Source organism: Scyliorhinus canicula, chromosome 3 (assembly GCF_902713615.1).
Source record: "Scyliorhinus canicula chromosome 3, sScyCan1.1, whole genome shotgun sequence".
Classification (NCBI taxonomy): Eukaryota; Metazoa; Chordata; class Chondrichthyes; order Carcharhiniformes; family Scyliorhinidae; genus Scyliorhinus; species Scyliorhinus canicula.
In genome coordinates, this window is record NC_052148.1 from 6,278,192 (window position 1) to 6,300,609 (window position 22,418).

The window sequence follows — 22,418 nt, forward strand, 5'->3', positions numbered from 1 at the left end:
AGGGTTAGATACGGTGGACAGTGAGAACCTTTTTCCTCGGGTGGTGATTTCGAGAACGAGGGTAAATCGCTTTCAATTGAGGGAGATAAAGGACAGATGTCAGAGGTAGGGTCTTTACTCAGAGAGTAGTAAGGCCGTGGAATGCCCTGCCTGCAACAGTAGTGGACTCGCCAATTTTAAGAGCATTTAAATGGTCATTGGATAAACATATGGATGATAAGAGAATAGTGTAGATGGGCTTGACAGTGGTTTCACAGGTCGGCGCAACACGGAGGGCCGAAGTGCCTGTACTGTTCTATGTTCTGAAGTGACTCAGGACATTTTATTGCATTAAAGGCACTGTTATCAATTCAAGTTGTTTGTGATCAGTGCCAGTATCTCAAATCTTTGCTCAGATATCCTCCCTTTCCTCATCATTTCAACTCTGTCAGATCCTGTTACCTTTCTGCTACATGTGTACATTTAGGGTCTCATTCTTCTCACACAGCGACTATCCCAGCACCATCAAACCTACGTTTCTCAGACATCACGAGGAAAAGTTTCCGGATGGACTGGGATCATGGATCGGAGGAGGTGGACCAGTACAGAATTAGCTGGGTTCCATCTGCAGGAGGGGACAAAAAAGAGGTGATGAAATCCATACTTTCTGCTTCTGTGTAGCTCCAGCTGATTTTTAAATTTGCCTTGCAACATGCGAGTGTGAAGCAAAACCGCAGTCAGACAGATCTGTATATGGATGAAAATGTTCCTCCTTTCCAGCACAATGTTTCATTGTATCCTTGTAATCCTTTCCACACTTGCCAATGAGTTGCATTCTCTGTTGGCCGAGGCAGCATGATCACACTGAAAACGGCAGGTATTTTCCATTCCCAACATGGACATGCAAAGTCATGGGCAGGACTGGAAAATTTGGAGATTGGCCAAAACTCAATTGGGTGGGATGAGCTCTTTGAACCGTAACCTGCAGAAACATCAGCACATTCTTTCTGAATGGCATTACTGTACTAGAAGGTGATCAGAAAACTGCTTTCTGCACGGATCATATGCTCTTTAGTATTGAGATGTTGGGCTCAGTTGCCTACTCAAAGCAGAGCATTTGCGGAATGAACAAAACAGTCTAAATTAATTTTCTGCAGAAATACACCACATGACCACGAGGGAATGCCACTGGGAAAGGTGGCTGCAGCCAAGGGTTAGTAAAGGATTTAAGGTCCTTCTGGACCCGTGAGTTATATTAAATTCAAACATCCCCATTTAATTAAGGGAATCAGTTTGCATAAAACAAATTGGTTTCATGCACTTAACGTATCTTGACCTTCACTTTCTGCCTATTCTTCCAGATGATTATAAATGGCAAAGAGACAAGCCAGATTTTAGATAACCTGGATCCTGACACCAAATATGATGTTACGCTTACTGCCATCTACCCAGACAAGAAGGAAAGTGATGCCGCCTTAGGCTCCGAGCATACATGTAAGTCTTTAGTATTTAAAAATATCCATTAGTCGTTTCTACCCCCTTACCAATTATCTTCAAATATTGAAAAGAGAACAAAGTGACATGGAAAGCACATGCTGCATATTGTGATGTGCAGCAGATCACAATGTCCTTCAGGATGGGGTGTGGGATTAGTATGTTCCCCTGGATTCTCTCCTTCTGCTGTAGCAAAGTGTATCTATTGACTTCATTGGCTAGCCTGCTTGTGTCCAATATTCCTGGGCCATACTGCACCTTCAGCCAGATAAATCTATAAAACCATAGAATTCCGACAGTGTAGAAGGTGGCTATTTGGCCTTGTGTGTCTGCACCGACCCTCTGAAAGAGGAACCTAATTAGGCCCACTCCCCTGCCCAATCCCTGAAACCCCCCCTAACCGGCACATCTGGGAATATTTAGCATGACCAATCCACCTACTGTGCACATCTTTGGATTGTGGGAGGAAATCGGTTGACGCAGAGGAAACCCAAAAAGACACGGAGAGAATGTACAAGTGCCACACAGACAATCTACCGAGGCAGGAATTGAACCCAGTTCTCTGGCGCTGTGAGGCAGCAGTGATGACCCAACCCCTGATTAATTTATGCCTCCCTCAACTTGCCTCCTCTTTTATTTATGAACTCGCTTCCGCAGCCCCTTATCTATTCCTCATAGAAAAATGATTGGCCTCACCCCATTTCCCCACTACCTGGGCGTAACTTATCGAGACAAAGGGAAATTACAATCATATTTGTATTTATCTAACATATTTCAACAGTCTCAAGTATCTTTACTGGATGACATCAGCAGATTGATAATCATTTCAGTTAAACTAGTGATGTTTGTTTTTAGAGAACTTGAAACAATATTGGCCCATCCCGTTTTGCTGAAGGTGAAAGGGCTGGCATGTGGCACAGTGGCTAGCACTGGGACTGCGGCACTGAGCAGACAGAGGGTGGTGATGGATGGAAAATTTTCAGACGAGAGACCAGTTACCAGCGGTGTACCACAGGGTTCTGTACTGGGTCCTCTGTTATTTGCCATACTAGCCTCCCCGAACAGGCGCCGGATTGTGGCGACTAGGGGCTTTTCACAGTAACTTTATTTGAAGCCTACATGTGACAATAAGCGATTTTCATTTCATTTCATTTCATTTGTGACTTTTATCAATGACTTGGAGGAGGGGGCTGAAAGGTGGGTCAGTAAATTTGCTGATGACACAAAGATTGGTGGAATCATGGATGAGGTACAGGGCTGTTGTAGGCTGCAAAGAGACATTGATAGGATGCAGCGCTGGGCCGAAAAATGGCAGATGGAGTTTAACCCTGATAAGTGCGAGGTGATTCATTTTGGTAGAAAAAATTTGACTGCGGATTACAGGGTCAACGGCAGGGTTGTGAGGAATGTGGAGGAACAGAGAGATCTTGGGGTTCATGTCCACAGATCTCTGAAGGTTTCCACTCAAGTGGATACAGCGTGAAGAAGGCTTATAGTGTGTTATCCTTCATTAACAGGGGGCTTGAGTGTAACAGCTGCCAGGTTATGCTGCAACTATTCCTCACCTTGCTGAGATCACATTTGGAGCATTGTGTGCAGTTCTGGTCACCTCATTACAGGAAGGATGTGGAAGCATTGGAAAGGGTGAAAAGAAGATTTACCAGGATGCTGCCTGAATTGCAGGATAGGTCTTATGAGGAAAGGTTGAGGGAGCTAGGGCTTTTCTCTTTGGAGCGGAGGTGGATGAGAGGCGACATAATAGTGATTGAGAAAATGATGAGGGGGTTAGATACAGTGGACGTTCACCGCCTTTCTGCTTAAAACCTGTTGACTTTTTTTTCTTCATCTTCCAGAGCAGCTGAGTATTTTCAGCAGTTTTTGTTTTTACATCACTTTTACCTTGGCTTTTGTGGGCACAAAATGTGTTGTTGAATTTTCATACCGTGCAACAGCAGCAATAAACCCTGTCAACCTTTCCCAAAGTTCAGTGGGACCCTCAACCTGGGATGATCGCACAGGCTGATTATGGGTGGGGGATTTCAACATGGTTATTGATCAAGGCCTGGACCGGTCATGTTCGAGAATGGGCAAGGTGCCAGCAATGGCAAAGGAGCTGAAATGGATCATGGAGCAGATGGGAGGGGGGTGGATCTAGAATTTTTTAGAACAGTACAGCACAGAACAGGCCCTTCGGCCCTCGATGTTGTGCCGAGCAATGATCACCCCACTCAAACTCACGTATCCACCCTCAACCCGTAACCCAACAACTCCCCCTTAACCTTACTTTTTAGGACACTACGGGCAATTTAGCATGGCCAATCCACCTAACCTGCACATCTTTGGACTGTGGGAGGAAACCGGAGCACCCGGAGGAAACCCACGCACACACGGGGAGGACGTGCAGACTCCGCACAGACAGTGACCCAGCCGGGAACCGAACCTGGGACCCTGGAGCTGTGAAGCATTGATGCTAACCACTATGCTACCGTACTGCCCTGCGGATCTGTGGAGATTTAGGCAGCCGAGAGCCAGGGAATTTATTTCCTTCTCCCACGTTCACAAGGTGTATTCCCGGATAGATTTCTTTGTTGGGGTCAGGGCCCTGTTGGTGAGGGTGGTGGATACGGGCTATTCGGCAATTACGATCTTGGACCATGCTCGGCACTGGGTGGACCTGCAGGTCAGTATGGACAGTAAGCAGTGCCCACAGTAGAGATTGGATGTGGGGCTGTTGGCGGACGAGGTGGTCTGCGAGAGATTGAGGAAGTGGATGCTGAACTACCTGCAGGTAAACAATACGGGGGAGGTCTCAGCAGCGGTGGTCTGGGAAGCGCTGAAGGCTGTGCTGAGAGGGGAGCTGATCTTAATCCGGGCTCACAGGGACAGGACGGACAGGGAGAGGCGGACCGACTGGTAAGAGAGAGCCTACGAGTGGATAGGAGGTATGCGGAGGCTCCAGAAGAGGGGCTATTGATGGTCCGCCGAAGGCTGCAGGCGGAATATAGTTGGTTAACTACAGGTTGGGCAGTGGAGCAGCTCAGGAAGGTGAAGGGAGTGGTGTACGAGCACGGGGAAAAGGCCAGGAGGATGCTTTGCACAGCAGCTCCTGAAAATGGGAGGCAGCGAGGGAAATAGGGAAAGTTTTTTGATGGGGATGGGAACTTAGTTGTTGACTCGTGTGGGGGGGGGGGTGGGGGGGGGGGGGGGGGGGGGGGGGGGGGGGGGGAGGGGGGGTTAGCAAGACCTTGGAACTTTTATAGTAGTCCTTGATAAATAATCAACTAATCGGAAGGACTGAGTGGATGGTAAGGGTGGTGTAGCTCTGTTATTTAAGGATAACATCCGGGCAATATTAAGGGATACATCAGTGCTAGGGAGAATAAGTTGAATCCATTTGGGTGGAAATTAGGAATAATAAGGCGAAAAAATCACATGATAGGAGCAGTCTTTAGGCCACCAAATAGTAACAACATTGTGGGGGCAGGCAACAAACAAATAAATAACTGATACATGTAGGAAAAGGTACAGTATTTAGCATGGGGGACTTTAATTCTACATGTCGATTGCTGTAACAAGGTCAGTCAAGGCAGCCTGTGGAGGATATAACAGAATGGTGTCCGTGATAGTTTCCAAGAACAGTATGTAATGGAACCTACAAGGGAACAAGCGGTCCGAGATCTGGGCCTGTGTAATGAGACAGGATTTGACTAATGATCTGAGAGTTGGGGATCATCTCGGAAGGAGCGATCACAATATGGTTGAATTTAAAATACAGTTGGAGGGTATAAGGTAAATCAAAGACTCGTGTTTTGTGCTCAAAACAAAGCGATTACAATGGGATGAGAGAAGAGCGAACTAAGTAGACTGGGAGCAAAGACTTTATGGTGAAAACATTGATGACCTGCCAAGCGATTTTTCACTGTGCTCAGTTTATACCAACAAAAAGGAAGGCTGGGAGAAAGAGGGAAAATCGACCATAGATACCTAAGGAAATAAGGGAAAGAATCAAATTGAAAGAAAAAGCACACAAAGTGGCAAAGACTAGTGTGAGACTAGAGGACTGGGAAATCTTTAGGGGGCTACAGAAAGCTACAAAAAAAACTATAAAGACGAGTAAGATAGATTATAGAGTAAGCGTGCTCAGAATATAAAAAGCAGGTAGTAAAAGTTCTTCTGCAATATGTAGTAAAAAAAAATGAGTAGCTGAGGTAATATGGACCTTTAGAGGATGAGAGGGAGATTTATTATGGGAGATGAGGAAATGGCTGAGGACTGAACAGGTTTTTTGGGTCGGTCCTTCACGGTGCAGTCACACAGAACATCCAGTGACTGATAGAAATGAGGCAATGACAGGTGAGGACCTTGAAATGATTGTTATCACGAAGGAGATTAGTTAGGGCAAGCTAATGGGGCTAAAGGTTAGACTCTGGGATGGTCCCTGGCAGATTCGAAATTAGCAAACGTGACACCACTGTTTAAAAAAAGGAGGTAGGCAGAGAGTGGTAATTATAGGCCAGTTAGCTCAACTTCGGTAGTTAGGGAAGATGCTGGAATCTATAATCAAGAAGAAATCACGAGGCATCAGGATGGAAATTGTCCCATTGGAAGACGCAGCATGGGTTCATAAAGGGCAGGTTATGTCTTACAAATTTGGTGGAATATTTTGAGGACATTACCAGAGAGGTAGATAATGTGACGCCAATGGATGTGGTATATGTGGATTTCCAGAAAGCCTTTGATGAGGTTCCACACAAAACGATTGCAGCATAAGGTAAAGATGCGTGGCATTAAGTGTAAGTAAGAGCAAGCAAAAAGTGCAGAGGGTACCTGAAGTCTGCAGAGGGATTGGATAGGTTAAGTGAATGGGTTAGGGTCTGGCAGAAGGAATACAATGTTAACAAAGGGGAGGTTATTCCATTTGGTAGAAATAACAGCAAACAGGATGATTATTTACATGATAAAATATTGAAGCATGCTGATGTGGAGAGAGACTTGGGTGTGCTCGTGCATGAGTCGCTAAAAGTTGGGTTTACAGGTGCAACAGTGATTAAGAAGGCAAATGGAATTTTGTCCTTCAATGGCTAGAGGGATGGAGTTTAAGACTAGGGAGGTTATGCTGCAATTGTATGAGGTGTTAGTGAGGCCACAGCTGGAGTATTATGTTCAGTTTTTGATCTCCTTACCTGAGAAAGGACGTACTGGCACTGAGGGTGTGCAGAGGAGATTCACTAGGTTAATCCCAGAGCTGAAGGGGTTGGATTACGAGGAGCGGTTGAGGAGACTGGGACTATACTCATTGGAATTTAGAAGGATGAGGCGGGATCTTATTTAAACATGTAAAATTATGAAGGGAATAGATAGGATAGATGCGGGAAGGTTGTTTTCACAGGCGGGTGAAGCAGAACTAGGGGCATAGCCTCAAAATAAGGGGAAATATATTGAGGACTGAGTTCAGGGAGAACTTCTTCACCCAAAGGGTGAGCATTTAGAACATAGAACATAGAACAGTACAGCACAGAACAGGCCCTTCGGCCCTCGATGTTGTGCCGAGCAATGATCACCCTACTCAAACCCACGTATCCACCCCATACCCGTAACCCACAACCCCCACCTTAACCTTACTTTTTAGGACACTATGGCAATTAGCATGGCCAATCCACCTAACCCCACATCTTTGGACTGTGGGAGGAACCGGAGGCACCCGGAAGAAACCCACGCACACACGGGGAGGACGTGCAGACTCCGCACAGACAGTGACCCAGCCGGGAATTGAACCTGGGAACCCTGGAGCTGTGAAGCATTATGCTAACCACCATGCGACACGTGCTGCCCCCTATCTAAGGAATTCCTTGCCCAGTGAAACAGTTGAAGCTTCATCATTAATATTATTAAGATAAAGACAGATAGCTTTTTGAAGAATAAAGGGATTACGGGTTATGGTGTTATGGCCGAAAAGTGGGAGCTGATTCCACAAAAAGAAAATCAGACATGATCTCATTGAATGGCAGAGCAGGCTCAAGGGGCCAGGTGGCCTACTCCTGCTCCTAGTTCTTATTATCTTATGTTCTTATGTACCTGTCAGGCAGTGAGGACAGTGGTCGAGGCGATGGCACCATGGTTTATGAAAGTAGTTGAATCACTTGTCAAGAGGAAGAAGGAGGCTTACGTGAAGGTTCAGTTAGGGCACTCGAGAGTTATAAGTTAGCAACGAAGGACCTAAAGAGATAGCTGAGAAGAGCCAGGAGTGGACATGAGAAATCTTTGGTCGGGACGATCAAAGACAACTATTAAGCTTCCTATTGGTATGTGAGGAATAAAAGAATGACTAGGGTAGAGGAGGGCCTGTCACGGGAAGTTGTGCGTGGAGCCCGAGGAGATAGAAGAGGTGCGAAATGAATATTTTTCGTCAGTATTCACACAGGAAAAAGACGATGTTGTTGAGAAGAATATTGAGATACAGGCTATTAGACGAGAAGAGCTTGAGGTTCATGAGGAGAGGTGTTAACATAGAACATAGAACATTACAGCGCACTACGGGCCCTTCGGCCCTCGATGTTGTGCCGACCTGTGAAACCATCTGAAGCCTATCTGACTGTACACTATTCCATTTCATCCATATGTCTATTCCAGTGACGACTTAATGCCCTTAAAGTTGGCGAGTCTACTACTGTTGCAGGCAGGGCGTTCCACACCCCTACTACTCTCTGAGTAAAGAAACTGCCTCTGACATCTGTCCTATATCTACCACCCCTCAATTTAAAGCTATGTCCCCTCGTGTTGGTCATCACCATCCGAGGAAAAAGACTCTCACTGTCCACCCTATCTAACCCTCTGACTATCTTATATGTCTCTATTAAGTCACCTCTCAGCCTTCTCCTCTCTAACGAAAACAACCTCAAGTCCCTGAGCCTTTCCTTGTAAGACCTTCCCTCCATACCAGGCAACATCCTAGTAAATCTCCTCTGATCCCTTTCCAAAGCTTCCACATCCTTCCTATAATGTGGTGACCAGAACTGCACGCAGTACTTCAGGAGCGCCGCACCAGAGTTTGTACAGCTGCAGCATGACCTTGTGGCTCCGAAACTCAATCCCCCTACTGTTAAAGGCTAGCACACCATATGCCTTCTTAACAGCCCTATTAACCTGGGTGGCAACTTTCAAGGATTTATGTACCTGGATGCCGAGATCTCTCTGTTCATCTACACTACCAAGAATCTTGCCATTAGCCCAGTACACTGCATTCCTGTTACTCCTTCCAAAGTGAACCACCTCACACTTTTCCGCATTAAACTCCATCTGCCACCTCTCAGCCCAGCTCTGCAGCTTATCTATGTCCCTCTGTATCCTATAACATCCTTCAGCACTATCCACAAAACCACCGACCTTTGTGTTCTGCAAATTTACTAACCCATCCTTCTACACTATCTTCCAGGTCATTTATAAAAATGACAAACAGCAGTGGCCCCAAAACAGATCCTTGCGTACACCACGAGTAACTGACTCCAGGATGAACATTTGCCATCAACCACCACCCTCTGTCTTCTTTCAGCTAGCCAATTACTGATCCAAAACCGCTAAATCACCTTCAATCCCATACTTCCTTATTTTCTGCAATAACCTACCGTGGGGACCTTATCAAACGCCTTACTGAAATCCATATACAGCCACATCAACTGCTTTACCCTGATCCACCTGTTTGGTCACCTTCTCAAAAAACTCAATAAGGTTTGTGAGGCATGACCTACCCTTCACAAAACCGTGTTAACTATCGCTAATCAACTTGTTCTTTTCAAGATGATTATAAACCCTATCTCTTATAACCTTTTCCAACATTTTACCCACAACCGAAGTAAGGCTCACAGGTCTATAATTACCAGGGTTGTCTCTACTCCCCTTCTTGAACAAGGGGACAACATTTGCTATCCTCCAGTCTTCCGGCACTATTCCTGTCGACAAAGACGACAAAAAGATCAACATTTGATATGGACAATTCTGGAAAGTGTGAAAATAGCTAAGCCCCCTGGGCCGGATGGGATTTGTCCACGGATTCTCTGTGAAGTAAGTGGAGAGATTGCTGAGCCTTTGGCTTTGATCTTTACATTATCTTTGTCTACAGGAATAGTGCCAGAAGACTGGAGGACAGCAAATGTTGCCCCCATGTTCAAGAAGGGGAGTAGAGACAACCCTGGTAATGATAGACCAGTGTGCCTTACTTCTGTTGTGGGCAGAGTCTTGGAAAGGTTCATAAAAGATAGGATTTATAATCATCTGGAAAGGAATAATTTGATTAGAGATTGTCAACACCGTTTTGTGAAGGGTAGGTCGTGCCTCACAAACCTTATTGAGTTCTTTGCAAAGGCGACAAAACAGGTGGATGAGTGTAAGCAGGTGATGTGGGTGTATATGGATTTCAGTAAACATTTGATATGGATCGCCATGGTAGGCTATTGCAGAAAATACGGAGGCATGGGATTCAGAGGATTCAGCAGTTTGGATCAGAAATTGGCAAGCTGGAAGTAGGCAAAGGGTGATGGGAAATGTTCAGCCTGGAGTTCAGTTGTGAGTGATCCACAAGGATCTGTTTTGGGGCCACTGCTGTTTGCCATTTTTATAAATGACCTGGAGGAGGGCGTAAAAGGATGGGTGAGCATTTTTGCAGATGACAATTAAGTCGGTGGAATTGTGGGCAGTGCGGAAGGATGTTACAAGTTACAGAGGAACAGTAGAACCTGCAGAGCTGGACTGACAGGTGGCAAATGGATTTTAATGCAGAAAAGTGTGAGGTGATTCATTTTGTAAGGAATAGCAGGAAGACAGAGTACTGGGCTAATGGTAAGATTCTTGGTTGTATGGATGAGCAGAGAGATCTCGGTGTCCATGTACATAGATCCCTGAAAGTTGCCACCCAGGTTGATAGGGTTATGAAGAATGCATACCGTGTGTTAGCTTTTATTGGTAGAGGGATTGAGTTTCGGAGCCATGAGGTCATGTTGCAGCTGTACAAATCTCTGGTGCGGGTGCATTTGCAGTATTGCATGCAGTTCTGGTCGCCGCATTATATGAAAGATGTGGAAGGATTGGAAAGGGTGCAGAGGAGATTTACCAGGATGTTGCCTGATATGGAGGAAAGATCGTATGAGGGAAAGCTGAGGGACTTGAGGCTGTTTTCGTTGGAGAGAAGAAGGTTAAGAGGTAACTTAATTGAGGCATACAAGATGATCAGAGGATTAGGGTGGACAGTGAGAGCCTTTTTCCTCAGCTGGTGTTGTCCAGAACAAGGGGACATAGCTTCAAATTATGGGGAGATAGATAAAAGACAGATGTCAGAGGTAGGTTCTTTACTCAGAAAGTAGTAAGGTCGTGGAATACCCGACCTGCAACAGTAGTCAACTCACCAATATTAAGGGCATTTAAATGGTCATTGGATGAACATTTGGATACAGTAAGAAGTCTTACAACACCAGGTTAAAGTCCAACAGGTTTGATTCAAACACGAGCTTTCAGAGCGCAGCTCCTTCCTCAGGTGAATGGCGAGGTATGTTCCAGAAACATTTTTTTTTTAAATTTAGAGTACCCAATTATTTTTTCCAATTAAGGGGCAATTTAGCGAGGCCAATCCACCAATCCTGCACATCTTTTTGGGTTGTGGGGGTGAAACCCACGCAGACACAGGGAGAATGTGCAAACTCCACACGGACAGTGACCCAGGGCCGGGATTCGAACCCGGGTCCTCAGCGCTGTAGGCAACAATGCTAACCATTGTGCCACCGTGCTGCCCCCAGAAACATTTATATAGACAAAGTCAGAGATGCTGATCCCAGTTGTGGCCGCACTCATGCGTGCGGAACTTAGCTATAAATTCAACCGGGATCTTGGATTCATGTCGCATTACATCCAGCCCCCACCATCAGGCCTGGACTTGCAAAATCCTACCAACTGTTCGGGCTTGAGACAATTTACACCTCTTTAACCTGTGATTATCCCTCTCCCTGGATCTGTAATGATTTGATTACCTGCAAATGCCTGCATTCCAAGCATTGTCCAGCATCTCTGACTTTGTCTACATAAATGTTTCTGGAACATACCTCGCCATTCACCTGTGGAAGGAGCTGCGCTCCGAAAGCTCGTGTTTGAATCAAACCTGTTGGACTTTAACCTGGTGTTGTAAGAGTTCTTACTGTGCTCACCCCAGTCCAACGCCGGCATCTCCACATTAGAACATATGGATGATAAGGGAATACTGTCGATGGGCTTTAGCTTTGTGTCACAGGTCGGAGCATCATGGAGGGCCAAAAGTTTGTACTCCGCTGTAATGTTCTATGTTCTGAAGTGCTTCGGGACATTTTACTGCATTAATGGCACTGTTATCAATGCAAGTTGTTTATGATCAGTGCCAGTATCTCGAATCTTTGCTCAGATATCCTCCCTTTCCTCATCATTTCTGCTCTTTCAGATTCTGTTATCTTTCTGCCTCATGTGTACATTTAAGGTCTCATTCTACTCACACAGCGGTTGTCCAACTACCATCAAACCTACGCTTCTCGGACATCTCGAGGAAAAGTTTCCGGATGGACTGGGATCATGGATCGGAGGAGGCGGACCAGTACAGAATCAGCTGGGTTCCATCTGGGGGAGGGGACAAAAAAGAGGTGATGAAATCCATACTTTCTGCTTCTGTGTAGCTCCAGCTGATTTTTTAATTTGCCTTGCAACATGCGAGTGTGAAGCAAAACCGCTGTCAGCCAGATCTGTATATGTATGAAAATGTTCCTCCTTTCCAGCAAGTTTCATTGTATCCTTGTAATCCTTTCCACATTTGCTAATGAGTTGCATTCTCTGTTGGCGTGGGGGCATGATCACACTGAAAACAGCAGGTATTTTCCATTCCCAACTGGGACAGGCAAAGACACGGGCATGACTGGAAAATTTGGAGATTGGCCAAGACACAATTGGGTGGGATGAGCTCTTTGAACCGTAACCTGCAGAAACATCAGCACATTCTTTCTGAATGGCATTACTGTACTAGAAGGTGATCAGGAAACTGCTTTCCGCACGGACCATATGCTCCTTCGTATTGAGATGTTGGGCTCAGTTGCCCACTGAAAGAAGAGCATTTGTGCCATTAACTAACCATCCAAATTAGTTTATTAACAATTTAAATTTCTGCAGAAATACTCCACATGACCACGAGGGAATGCCACTGGGAAAGGTGGCTGCAGCCAAGGGTTGGTAAAGGATTTTAAGGTCCTTGCAGCCCCCTGAGTGATATTAAATTCAAACATCCCCATTTAATTAAGGGAATCAGTTTGCAGAACACAAATTGGTTTCATGCACTGAACGTATCTTGACCTTCGCTTTCTGCCTATTCTTCCAGATGATTATAAATGGCAAAGAGACAAGCCAGGTTTTAGATAACCTGGATCCTGACACCAAATATGATGTTACCCTTACTGCCATCTACCCAGACAAGACGGAAAGTGATGGCGTCTCAGCCTCCCAGCGTACATGTAAGTCTTTAGTATATAAAAATCTCCATTTGTCTTTCCTACCCCCTTAGCAATTATCTTCAAATATTGAAAAGAGAACAAAGTGACATGGAAAGCACATGCTGCATATTGTGATGTGCAGCAGATCACAATGCCCTTCAGGATGGGGTTTGGGAACAGTATGTTCCCCTGGATTCTCTGCTTCTGTTGTAGCAAAGTGTATCTATTGGCTTCATTGGCTAGCCTGCTTGTGTCCAATATTCCTGGGCCATACAGCACCTTCAGCCAGATAAATCTATAAAACCATAGAATTCCGACAGTGTAGAAGGTGGCTATTTGGCCTTGTGTGTCTGCACCGACCCTCTGTAAGAGCAACCTAATTAGGCCCACTCCCCTGCCCAATCCCTGAAACCCCCCCTAACCGACACATCTGGGACTATTTAGCATGACCAATCCACCTAATGTGCACATCTTTGGAATGTGGGAGGAAATCGGAGGACCCAGAGGAAACCCACAAAAACACGGAGAGAATGTACAAGTGCCACACAGACAATCTACCGAGGCAGGAATTGAACCCAGTTCTCTGGCGCTGTGAGGCAGCAGTGATAACCCAACGCCTGATTAATGTTATCCTCCTTCAACTTGCCTCCTCTTTTATTCATGGACCCACTTCCCCAACCCCTTATCTATTCCTCATAAAGAAATCGTAAGAAGTCTTACAACACCAGGTTAAAGTCCAACAGGTTTGTTTCAAACATGAGCTTTCGGAGCATTGCACCTTCCTCTGGTGAATTGAGAGGTCTGTTCCAGAAATATTTAGATAGACGAAGTCAGAGATACCAAACAATGCTTGGAATGTGAGCATTTGCAGATAATTAAACCATTACAGATCCAGATAGAGGGATAATCCCAGGTTAAAGAGGTGTGAATTGTCTCAAGCCAGGACAGTTGGTAAGTTTTTGCAAGTCCAGGCAAGATGGTGGGGGGTGAATGTAATGCGACATGAATCCAAGATCCCGGTTGAGAAACCAAAGAGTGGGGATTAATTGCAATCAGTAGCTAGTGGTGTCCCTCAGGGATCAGTTCTGGGCCCGCAATTGTTCACAATTTGCTTCAATTGTTTGGAGTTGGGGACAAAGGGCAATATGTCCAAGTTTGCAGACGACACTAAGGTGAGTGGTAAAGCAAAACGTGCAGAGGATACCGGAAGTCTGCAGAGGGATTTGGATAGGTTAAGTGAATGGACTAGGGTCTGGCAGATGGCATACAATGTTGACAAATGTGAGGTTATCCACTTCGGTAGGAATGAGAGAAAACAGGACTATTAATTAAATGATAAAATATTAAAACATGCTGCTGTGCCGAGAGACCTGGGTGTGCTCGTGCATGAGTCGCAAAATGTTGGTTTACAGTTACAACAGCTGATTAAGAAAGAGAATGGAATTTTGTCGTTCATTGCTCGAGAGATGGAGTTTAAGACGAGGGAGGTTATGCTGCAATTGTGTAATGTTTCAGTGAGGCCACACCTGGAGCATTGTGTTCAGTTTTGGTTCCCTTCCCTGAGAAAGGACGGACTGGAGGTTGTGCAAAGGAGATTCACTCGGTTAATCCCAGAGTCGAAGGAGTTGGATTACGAGGAGAAGTTGCGTAGTCTTTGTCTGTACTCGGAATTTGGAAGGATGAGGGAGGGATCTTCTGGGAACATATAAAATTATGAAGGGAATAGACAGGATCGATGCTGGCAGGTTATTTGCACTGGCGGCTGAAAGCAGAACTAGGGGGCACAGCCTCAAAATAAGGGGAAATAGATTGAGGACGGAGTTTAGGTGGAACTTCTTCACCCAAAGGGTTGTGCATCTATGGAATTCCTTGCCCAGTGAAGCAGTTGAGGCACCTTAATGAAATGATTTTAAAAGAAAGATGGATAGCTTTTTGAAGAATAAAGGGATTCAGGGTTATGGTGTTCGGGCCGGAAAGTGGAGCTGAGTCCACAAAAGATCAGCCATGATCTCATTGAATGGTGGAGCAGGATCGTGGGGCCATGTGGCCCTCTCCTGCTTCTAGTTCTTATGTTCTTATGTGCCTGTCAGGGAGGGAGGAGTAGTCAAGTGAGGGAACCGTGGTTTACTCAAGTAGTTGTCAAGAGGAAGAAGGAGGCTTATGTGAAGATGAGACGTGAAGCTTCAGTTAGGGCGCTCGAGAGTTACAAGTTAGCTGGAAGGACCTAAAGAGAGATTCTCTGTGAATTAAGGGAAGAGATTGCTGAGCCTTTGGCTTGATCTTTGTGTTATCTTTGCCTACAGGAATAGTGCCAGTAGGTTGGAGGATAGCAAATGTTGTCCCCTTGCTCAAGAAGGGGAATATAGATTCTAACTATAGACAGGTGAGCCTTACTTCTGTTTTGGGCAATATCTTGTCAACGTTCATAACAGATAGGATATATAATCATCTGGAAAGGAATAATTTGATTAGAGATAGTCAACACGGTTTTGTGAAGGGTAGGTCGTGCCTCACAAACCTTATTGAGTTCTTTGAGAAGGTGACCAAACAGGTGGTCGAGGGTAAAGCAGTTGATTGGTGTACATGGATTTCAGTAAAGCGTTTGATGAGCTTCCCCATGGTAGGCTATTGCTGAAGACACGGAGACATGGGATTCAGGGTAATTTAGCAGTGTGGATCAGAATTTGGCTAGCTGGAAGAAGACAAAGTTGATAGGAAATGTTCATCTGGAGTTCAGGTACTAGTGGTGTACCACAAAATCTGTTTTGGGGCCACTGCTGTTTGTCATTTTTATAAATGGCTTGGAGGAGGGCGTAGAAGGATGGATGAGTAAATCTGCAGATGGCACTAAAATCGGTGGAGTTATGGACAGTGCGGAAGGATGTTGCAAGTTACAGAGGGATATAGATAAACTGCAAAGCTGGGCTGACAGGTGGAGACAGGAAGAGAGATTACTGGGCTAATGGTAAGATTTTTTGTAGTGTGGATGAGCAGAGAGATCTCGGTGTCCATGTACATTAATTCCTGAAAATTGCCACTCCGATAGATAGGGCTATTAAGAATTTGGTATGTTAGGTGGGGCTGTTTAGCTCACTGGGCTAAGTTACTGGCTTTTAAAGCAGGCCAGCAGCACGGTTCGATTCCCTGAACAGGTGCCGCAATGTGGCGACTAGGGGCTTATCACAGTAACTTCATTGAAGCCTACTCGTGACAATAAGCAATTTATCTTATCTTATCTCAGCTTTTATTGGTAGAGAGATTGAGTTTCGGAGCCATGAGGTCATGTTGCAGCTGTACAGAACTCTAGTGCGTCTGCATTTGGAGTAGTGCGTGCAGTTCTGGACGTCGCAATATAGGAAGGATGTGGAAGCATTGGAAAGGGTGCAGAGGAGATTTACCAGGATACGTGCAGTGCGGTCAGCCTAATTTGAAGGTGTACCTGCGAAGGAGACCTGAGGAGTTCGAGTGAAGGCAGGCATCCAGCAGAGGGAAGCAGAGCAGAGCTACTGATCAGCTGTTCTGGGGAAATGTGCATACGTGCAGTGCGGTCAGCCTAATTTGAAGGTGGTTTGTGGAGGGGCTGTTGTCCAGTGACAGTTAAACCTGAAACACTTCGTCAGTGTTTCCCACCCTACCTCCTCCTCTAACCAAAAAAAACCCACGGTTGTTGGAAAGCGGGAGCAGGGGCCTGTCGTGAAGGTGAGTGAGTGCCTTTAAATTTGCTTACCTTTCAGCGGGAGCAGGGTTTGAGGGAATATCAGGTAAGCTCTTCCTTTCTTTTTCTTTTTCTTGTTTTTTAAAAAATTTACAGGTGATGTCAGGGAAGGCAGTACAATGCTCCTCCTGCAGGATGTTTGAGGTGAGGGATGCCGTCAGTGTCCCTGCTGATGTCATCTGTGGGAAGTGCACCCAACTCCAGCTCCACAAAAACCGTGTTAGGGACCTGGAGCTTGAGCTGGATGAACTTCGGATCATTCGGGAGGCAGAGGGGGTCATAGATAGAAGCTTCAGGGAGGTAGTTACGCCAAAGAATAAAGATAGATGGGTGATGGTGAGAGGGGCTGGGGGGAAGCAGTCAGTACAGGGATCCCCTGTGGTCGTTCCCCTGAGTAACAAGTATACCGTTTTGGATACTTGTGGGGGGGACAACTTACCAAGGGTAAGCCATGGGGTACGGGCCTCTGGCACGGAGTCTGTCCCTGTTGCTCAGAAGGGAAGGGGGGAATGGAGTAGAACATTAGTAATTGGGGACTCAATAGTCAGGGGCACAGATAGGAGATTTTGTGGGAGCGAGAGAGACTCACGTTTGGTATGTTGCCTCCCAGGTGCAAGGGTACGTGATGTCTCGGATCGTGTTTTCCGGGTCCTTAAGTGTGAGGGTGAGCAGCCCCAAGTCGTAGTCCACATTGGCACTAACGACATAGGTAGGAAAGGGGACAAGTATGTCAGGCAGGCCTTTAGGGAGCTAGGATGGAAGCTCAGAGCGAGAACAAACAGAGTTGTTATCTCTGGGTTATTGCCCGTCCCACGTGATAGTGAGACGAGGAATAGGGAGAGAGAGCAATTAAACACGTGGCTACAGGGATGGTGCAGGCGGGAGGGATTCAGATTTCTGGATAACTGGGGCTCTTTCTGGGGAAGGTGGGACCTCTATAGACAGGATGGTCTACATCTGAACCTGAGGGGCACCAATATAGAGAGTATAGAGGTCAGGAGCACAGATTTGACTTCGTAAGAGGGTGCCAGTGTTCAGGTAGGTGGTTTGGTTCAGCATGGGTTGGTACCTGGGACTTCGATGTTGTGGCCATTTCAGAGACATGGATAGAGCAGGAACAGGAATGGTTGTTGCAGGTTCCGGGGTTTAGGTGTTTTAGTAAGCTCAGAGAAGGGGGCAAAAGAGGGGAAGGTGTGGCACTGCTAGTCAAGGACAGTATTACGGTGGCGGAAAGGATGCTAGATGGGGACTCTTCTTCCGAGGTAGTATGGGCTGAGGTTAGAAACAGGAAAGGAGAGGTCACCCTGTTGGGAGTTTTCTATAGGCCACCTAATAGTTCTAGGGATGTAGAGGTAAGGATGGCGAAGATGATTCTGGAAAAGAGCGAAAGTAACAGGGTAGTTGTTATGGGAGACTTTAACTTTCCAAATATTGACTGGAAAAGATATAGTTCGAGTACATTAGATGGGTCGTTCTTTGTACAATGTGTGCAGGAGGGTTTCCTGACACAATATGTTGACAGGCCAACAAGAGGCGAGGCCACATTGGATTTGGTTTTGGGTAATGAACCAGGCCAGCAAGGAGGGGACATGAGAAGTCTTTGGCAGGTAGGATCAAGGAATACCCAAAAGCTTTCTATAGGTATGTCAGGAATAAAAGAATGACTAGGGTAAGAGTAGGGCCAGTCAAGGACAGTGGTGGGAAGTTGTGTGTGGAGGCTGAGGAGATAAGCGAGATACTAAATGAATACTTTTCGTCAGTATTCACTCAGGAAAAAGATAATATTGTGGAGGAGAATGCTGAGACCCAGGCTATTAGAATAGATGGCATTGAGGTGCGTCGGGAAGAAGTGTTGGCAGTTCTGGACAAGGTGAAAATAGATAGGTCCCCGGGGCCTGATGGGATTTATCCTAGGATTCTCTGGGAAGCCAGGGAAGAGATTGCTGAGCCTTTGGCTTTGATTTTTATGTCATCATTGGCTACAGGAATAGTGCCAGAGGACTGGAGGATAGCAAATGTGGTCCCTTTGTTCAAGAAGGGGAGTAGAGATAACCCCGGTAACTATAGGCCGGTGAGCCTCACGTCTGTTGTGGGTAAAGTCTTGGAGAGGATTATAAGAGATACGATTTATAATCATCTAGATAGGAATAATATGATTAGGGATAGTCAGCATGGTTTTGTGAAGGGTAGGTCATGCCTCACAAACCTTATCGAGTTCTTTGAGAAGGTGACTGAACAGGTAGACGAGGGTAGAGCAGTTGATGTGGTGTATATGGATTTCAGTAAAGCGTTTGATAAGGTTCCCCACGGTTGGCTATTGCAGAAAATACGGAGGCTGGGGATTGAGGGTGAGTTAGAGATGTGGATCAGAAATTGGCTAGTTGAAAGAAGACAGAGGGTGGTGGTTGATGGCAAATGTTCAGAATGGAGTTCAGTTACGAGTGGCGTACCACAAGGATCTGTTCTGGGGCCGTTGCTGTTTGTCATTTTTATAAATGACCTAGAGGAGGGCGCAGAAGGTTGGGTGAGTAAATTTGCAGACGACACTAAAGTCGGTGGAGTTGTAGACAGTGAGGAAGGATGTTGCAGGTTACAGAGGGACATAGATAAGCTGCAGAGCTGGGCTGAGAGGTGGCAGATGGAGTTTAATGTAGAGAAGTGTGAGGTGATTCACTTTGGAAAGAATAACAGGAATACAGAATATTTGGCTAATGGTAAAATTCTTGGTAGTGTGGATGAGCAGAGGGATTTCGGTGTCCATGTACATAGATCCCTGAAAGTTGCCACCCAGGTTGATAGGGTTGTGAAGAAGGCCTATGGTGTGTTGGCCTTTATTGGTAGAGGGATTGAGTTCCGGAGCCATGAGGTCATGTTGCAGCTGTACAAAACTCTGGTACGGCCGCATTTGGAGTATTGCGTACAGTTCTGGTCGCCTCATTATAGGAAGGACGTGGAAGCTTTGGAACGTGTGCAGAGGAGATTTACCAGGATGTTGCCTGGTATGGAGGAAAATCTTATGAGGAATGGCTGATGGACTTGAGGTTGTTTTCGTTAGAGAGAAGAAGGTTAAGAGGTGACTTAATAGAGGCATACAAAATGATCAGAGGGTTAGATAGGGTGGACAGTGAGAGTGAGTATGGAGGTGGCTAGCACGAGGGGTCATAGCCTCAAATTGAGGGGTAATAGATATAGGACAGAGGTCAGAGGTAGGTTTTTTACGCAAAGAGTGGTGAGGCCGTGGAATGCCCTACCTGCAACAGTAGTCAACTCGCCAACATTGAGGGCATTTAAAAGTTTATTGGATAAGCATATGGATGATAATGGCATAGTGTAGGTTAGATGGCCTTTAGTTTTTGACTTTCCATGTCGGTGCAACATCGTGGGCCGAAGGGCCTGTACTGCGCTGTATCGTTCTATGTTCTATATGTTCTATGTTGCCTGGTATGGAGGGAAGATCTTATCAGGGAAGGCTGAGGGACATGAGGCTGTCTGTGCTGTACTGTTCTAGTTCTATGTCCATGTTTTCGTTAGAGAGAAGAAGGTTAAGAGCTGACTTAATTGAGGCATACAAGGTAATCTGAGGATTAGATATGGTGAACAGTGAGAGCCTTTATCCTTGAGTGGTAATGATTAGTACGTGGGGACATAGCTTTAAATTGAGGGGAGATAGATATAGGACAGATGTCAGAGGTAGCTTCTTTACTCAGTGAATAGTAAAGGAGCAGAATGCCCTGCCTGCAACAGGAGTGGACTCACCAATATGAAGGGCATTTAAATGGTCATTGGATAAACATACGGATGATAAGGGAATAGTGTAGATGGGCTTGACAGTGGTTTCCCAGGTCGGCGCAACATGGAGGGCCGAAGTGCCTGTACTGTTCTATGTTCTATGTTCTGAAGTGACTCAGGACATTTTACTGCATTAAAGGCACTATTAGAAATGCAGGTTGTTGGCGATCATTATCAGTATCTGAAATCTTTGCTCAGATGGGCTCCATTCCCTCATCATTTCTACTCTGTCAGATTCAGTTACCTTTCTGCTACATGTGTACATTTAAGGTCTCATTCTTCTCACACAGCGGTTGTCCAACCACCATCAAACCTACGCTTCTCGGACATCACTGGGAACAGTTTCCGGATGGACTGGGATCATGGATCGGAGGAGGCGGACCAGTACAGAATCAGCTGGGTTCCATCTGGGGGAGGGGACAAAAAAGAGGTGATGAAATCCATACTTTCTGCTTCTGTGTAGCTCCAGCTGTTTTTTAATTTGCCTTGCAACATGCGAGTGTGAAGCAAAACCGCTATCAGCCAGATCTGTATATGTATGAACATGTTCCTCCTTTCCAGCAACAATGTTTCATTGTATCCTTGTAATTCTTTCCACACTTGCGAATGAGTTGCATTCTCTGTTGGCCGTGGTGGCATGATCACACTGAAAACAGCAGGTATTTTCCATTCCCAACAGGGACAGGCAAAGTCACGGGCAGGACTGGAAACTTTGGAGATCGGCCAAAACTCAATTGGGTGGGATGAGCTCTTTGAACCGTAACCTGCAGAAACATCAGCACATTCTTTCTGAATGGCATTACTGTACTAGAAGGTGATCAGAAAACTGCTTTCCGCACGGACCATATGCTCTTTAGTATTGAGATGTTGGGCTCAGTTCCCACTCAAAGAAGAGCATTTGCGTAATGAACAAAACCGTCCAAATTAGTTCATTCCTTCAATTGAATTTTCTCCAGAAATACTCCTTTGACCACGAGGGAATGCCACTGGGAAAGGTGGCTGCAGCCAAGGGTTGTTAAAGGATTTTAAGGTCCTTGCGGCCCCCTGAGTGATATTAAATTCAAACATCCCCATTTAATTCAGGGAATCAGTTTGCAGAAAACAAATTGATTTCATGCACTGAACGTATCTTGACCTTCGCTTTATCCCTATTCTTCCAGATGATTATAAATGGCAACGAGACAAGCCATGTTTTAGATAACCTGGATCCTGACACCTTATATGATGTTTCCCTTACTGCCATCTACCCAGACAAGAAGGAAAGTGATGACGTCTCAGCCTCCCAGCGTACATGTAAGTCTTTAGTATATAAAAATCTTCATTTGTCTTTCCTACCCCCTTAGCAATTATCTTCAAATATTGAAAAGAGGACAAAGTGACATGGGAAGCACATGCTGCATATTGTGATGTGCAGCAGATCACAATGTCCTTCAGGATGGGGTGTGGGATTAGTACAGGGGTGGGCAAACTTTTCCGTGCAAGGGCCACATTCAGAAATTCACAATTTTAAAGGGCCGCATAGTATATTAATTAATAGTCCCTGTTGTAATCAATTAGCGTGCGGCATATACCTCAGCACTTCCCCCGGCGGCATCCTGCCTTTAGCCCTCTTTTTCTCTACTTTTCAAAAATGGCGCTTCACCCGGTTATGATTCTGGGCGCCTCATATAGAACATAGAACAGTACAGCACAGAACAGGCCCTTCGGCCCTCGATGTTGTGCCGAGCAATGACCACCCTACTCAAGTCAACGTATCCACCCTATACTAGTAACCCAACAGCCCCCCCCCCCCCCCCCCCCCCATTAACCTTATTAAAAAAAAAAAAAAATTTTTTTTTTAAAGTTTCAAAAAAAAAAATTTTTTTTTTAATGACTTGATCTTGGTGGGCCGCATAAATACCTTTGGCGGGCCGCATGCGGCCCGCGGGCCGTAGTTTGCCCACCCCTGGATTAGT

The 22,418-nt window shown here is 45.7% G+C and overlaps 1 protein-coding gene across 1 annotated transcript in view; it reads left to right on the forward strand.

Moving 5' to 3' along the window:
- LOC119963598 (tenascin-X-like) overlaps positions 1 to 22,418 on the forward strand; it is a 621,159-nt gene that overhangs the window by 357,173 nt on the left and 241,568 nt on the right. The window contains exons 63-68 of the mRNA XM_038792929.1: positions 488 to 627; positions 1,341 to 1,473; positions 11,983 to 12,122; positions 12,848 to 12,980; positions 20,754 to 20,893; positions 21,624 to 21,756. Coding sequence (XP_038648857.1) covers positions 488 to 627; positions 1,341 to 1,473; positions 11,983 to 12,122; positions 12,848 to 12,980; positions 20,754 to 20,893; positions 21,624 to 21,756 — 819 coding nt within the window. The remainder of the gene's footprint in view (positions 1 to 487; positions 628 to 1,340; positions 1,474 to 11,982; positions 12,123 to 12,847; positions 12,981 to 20,753; positions 20,894 to 21,623; positions 21,757 to 22,418) is intronic.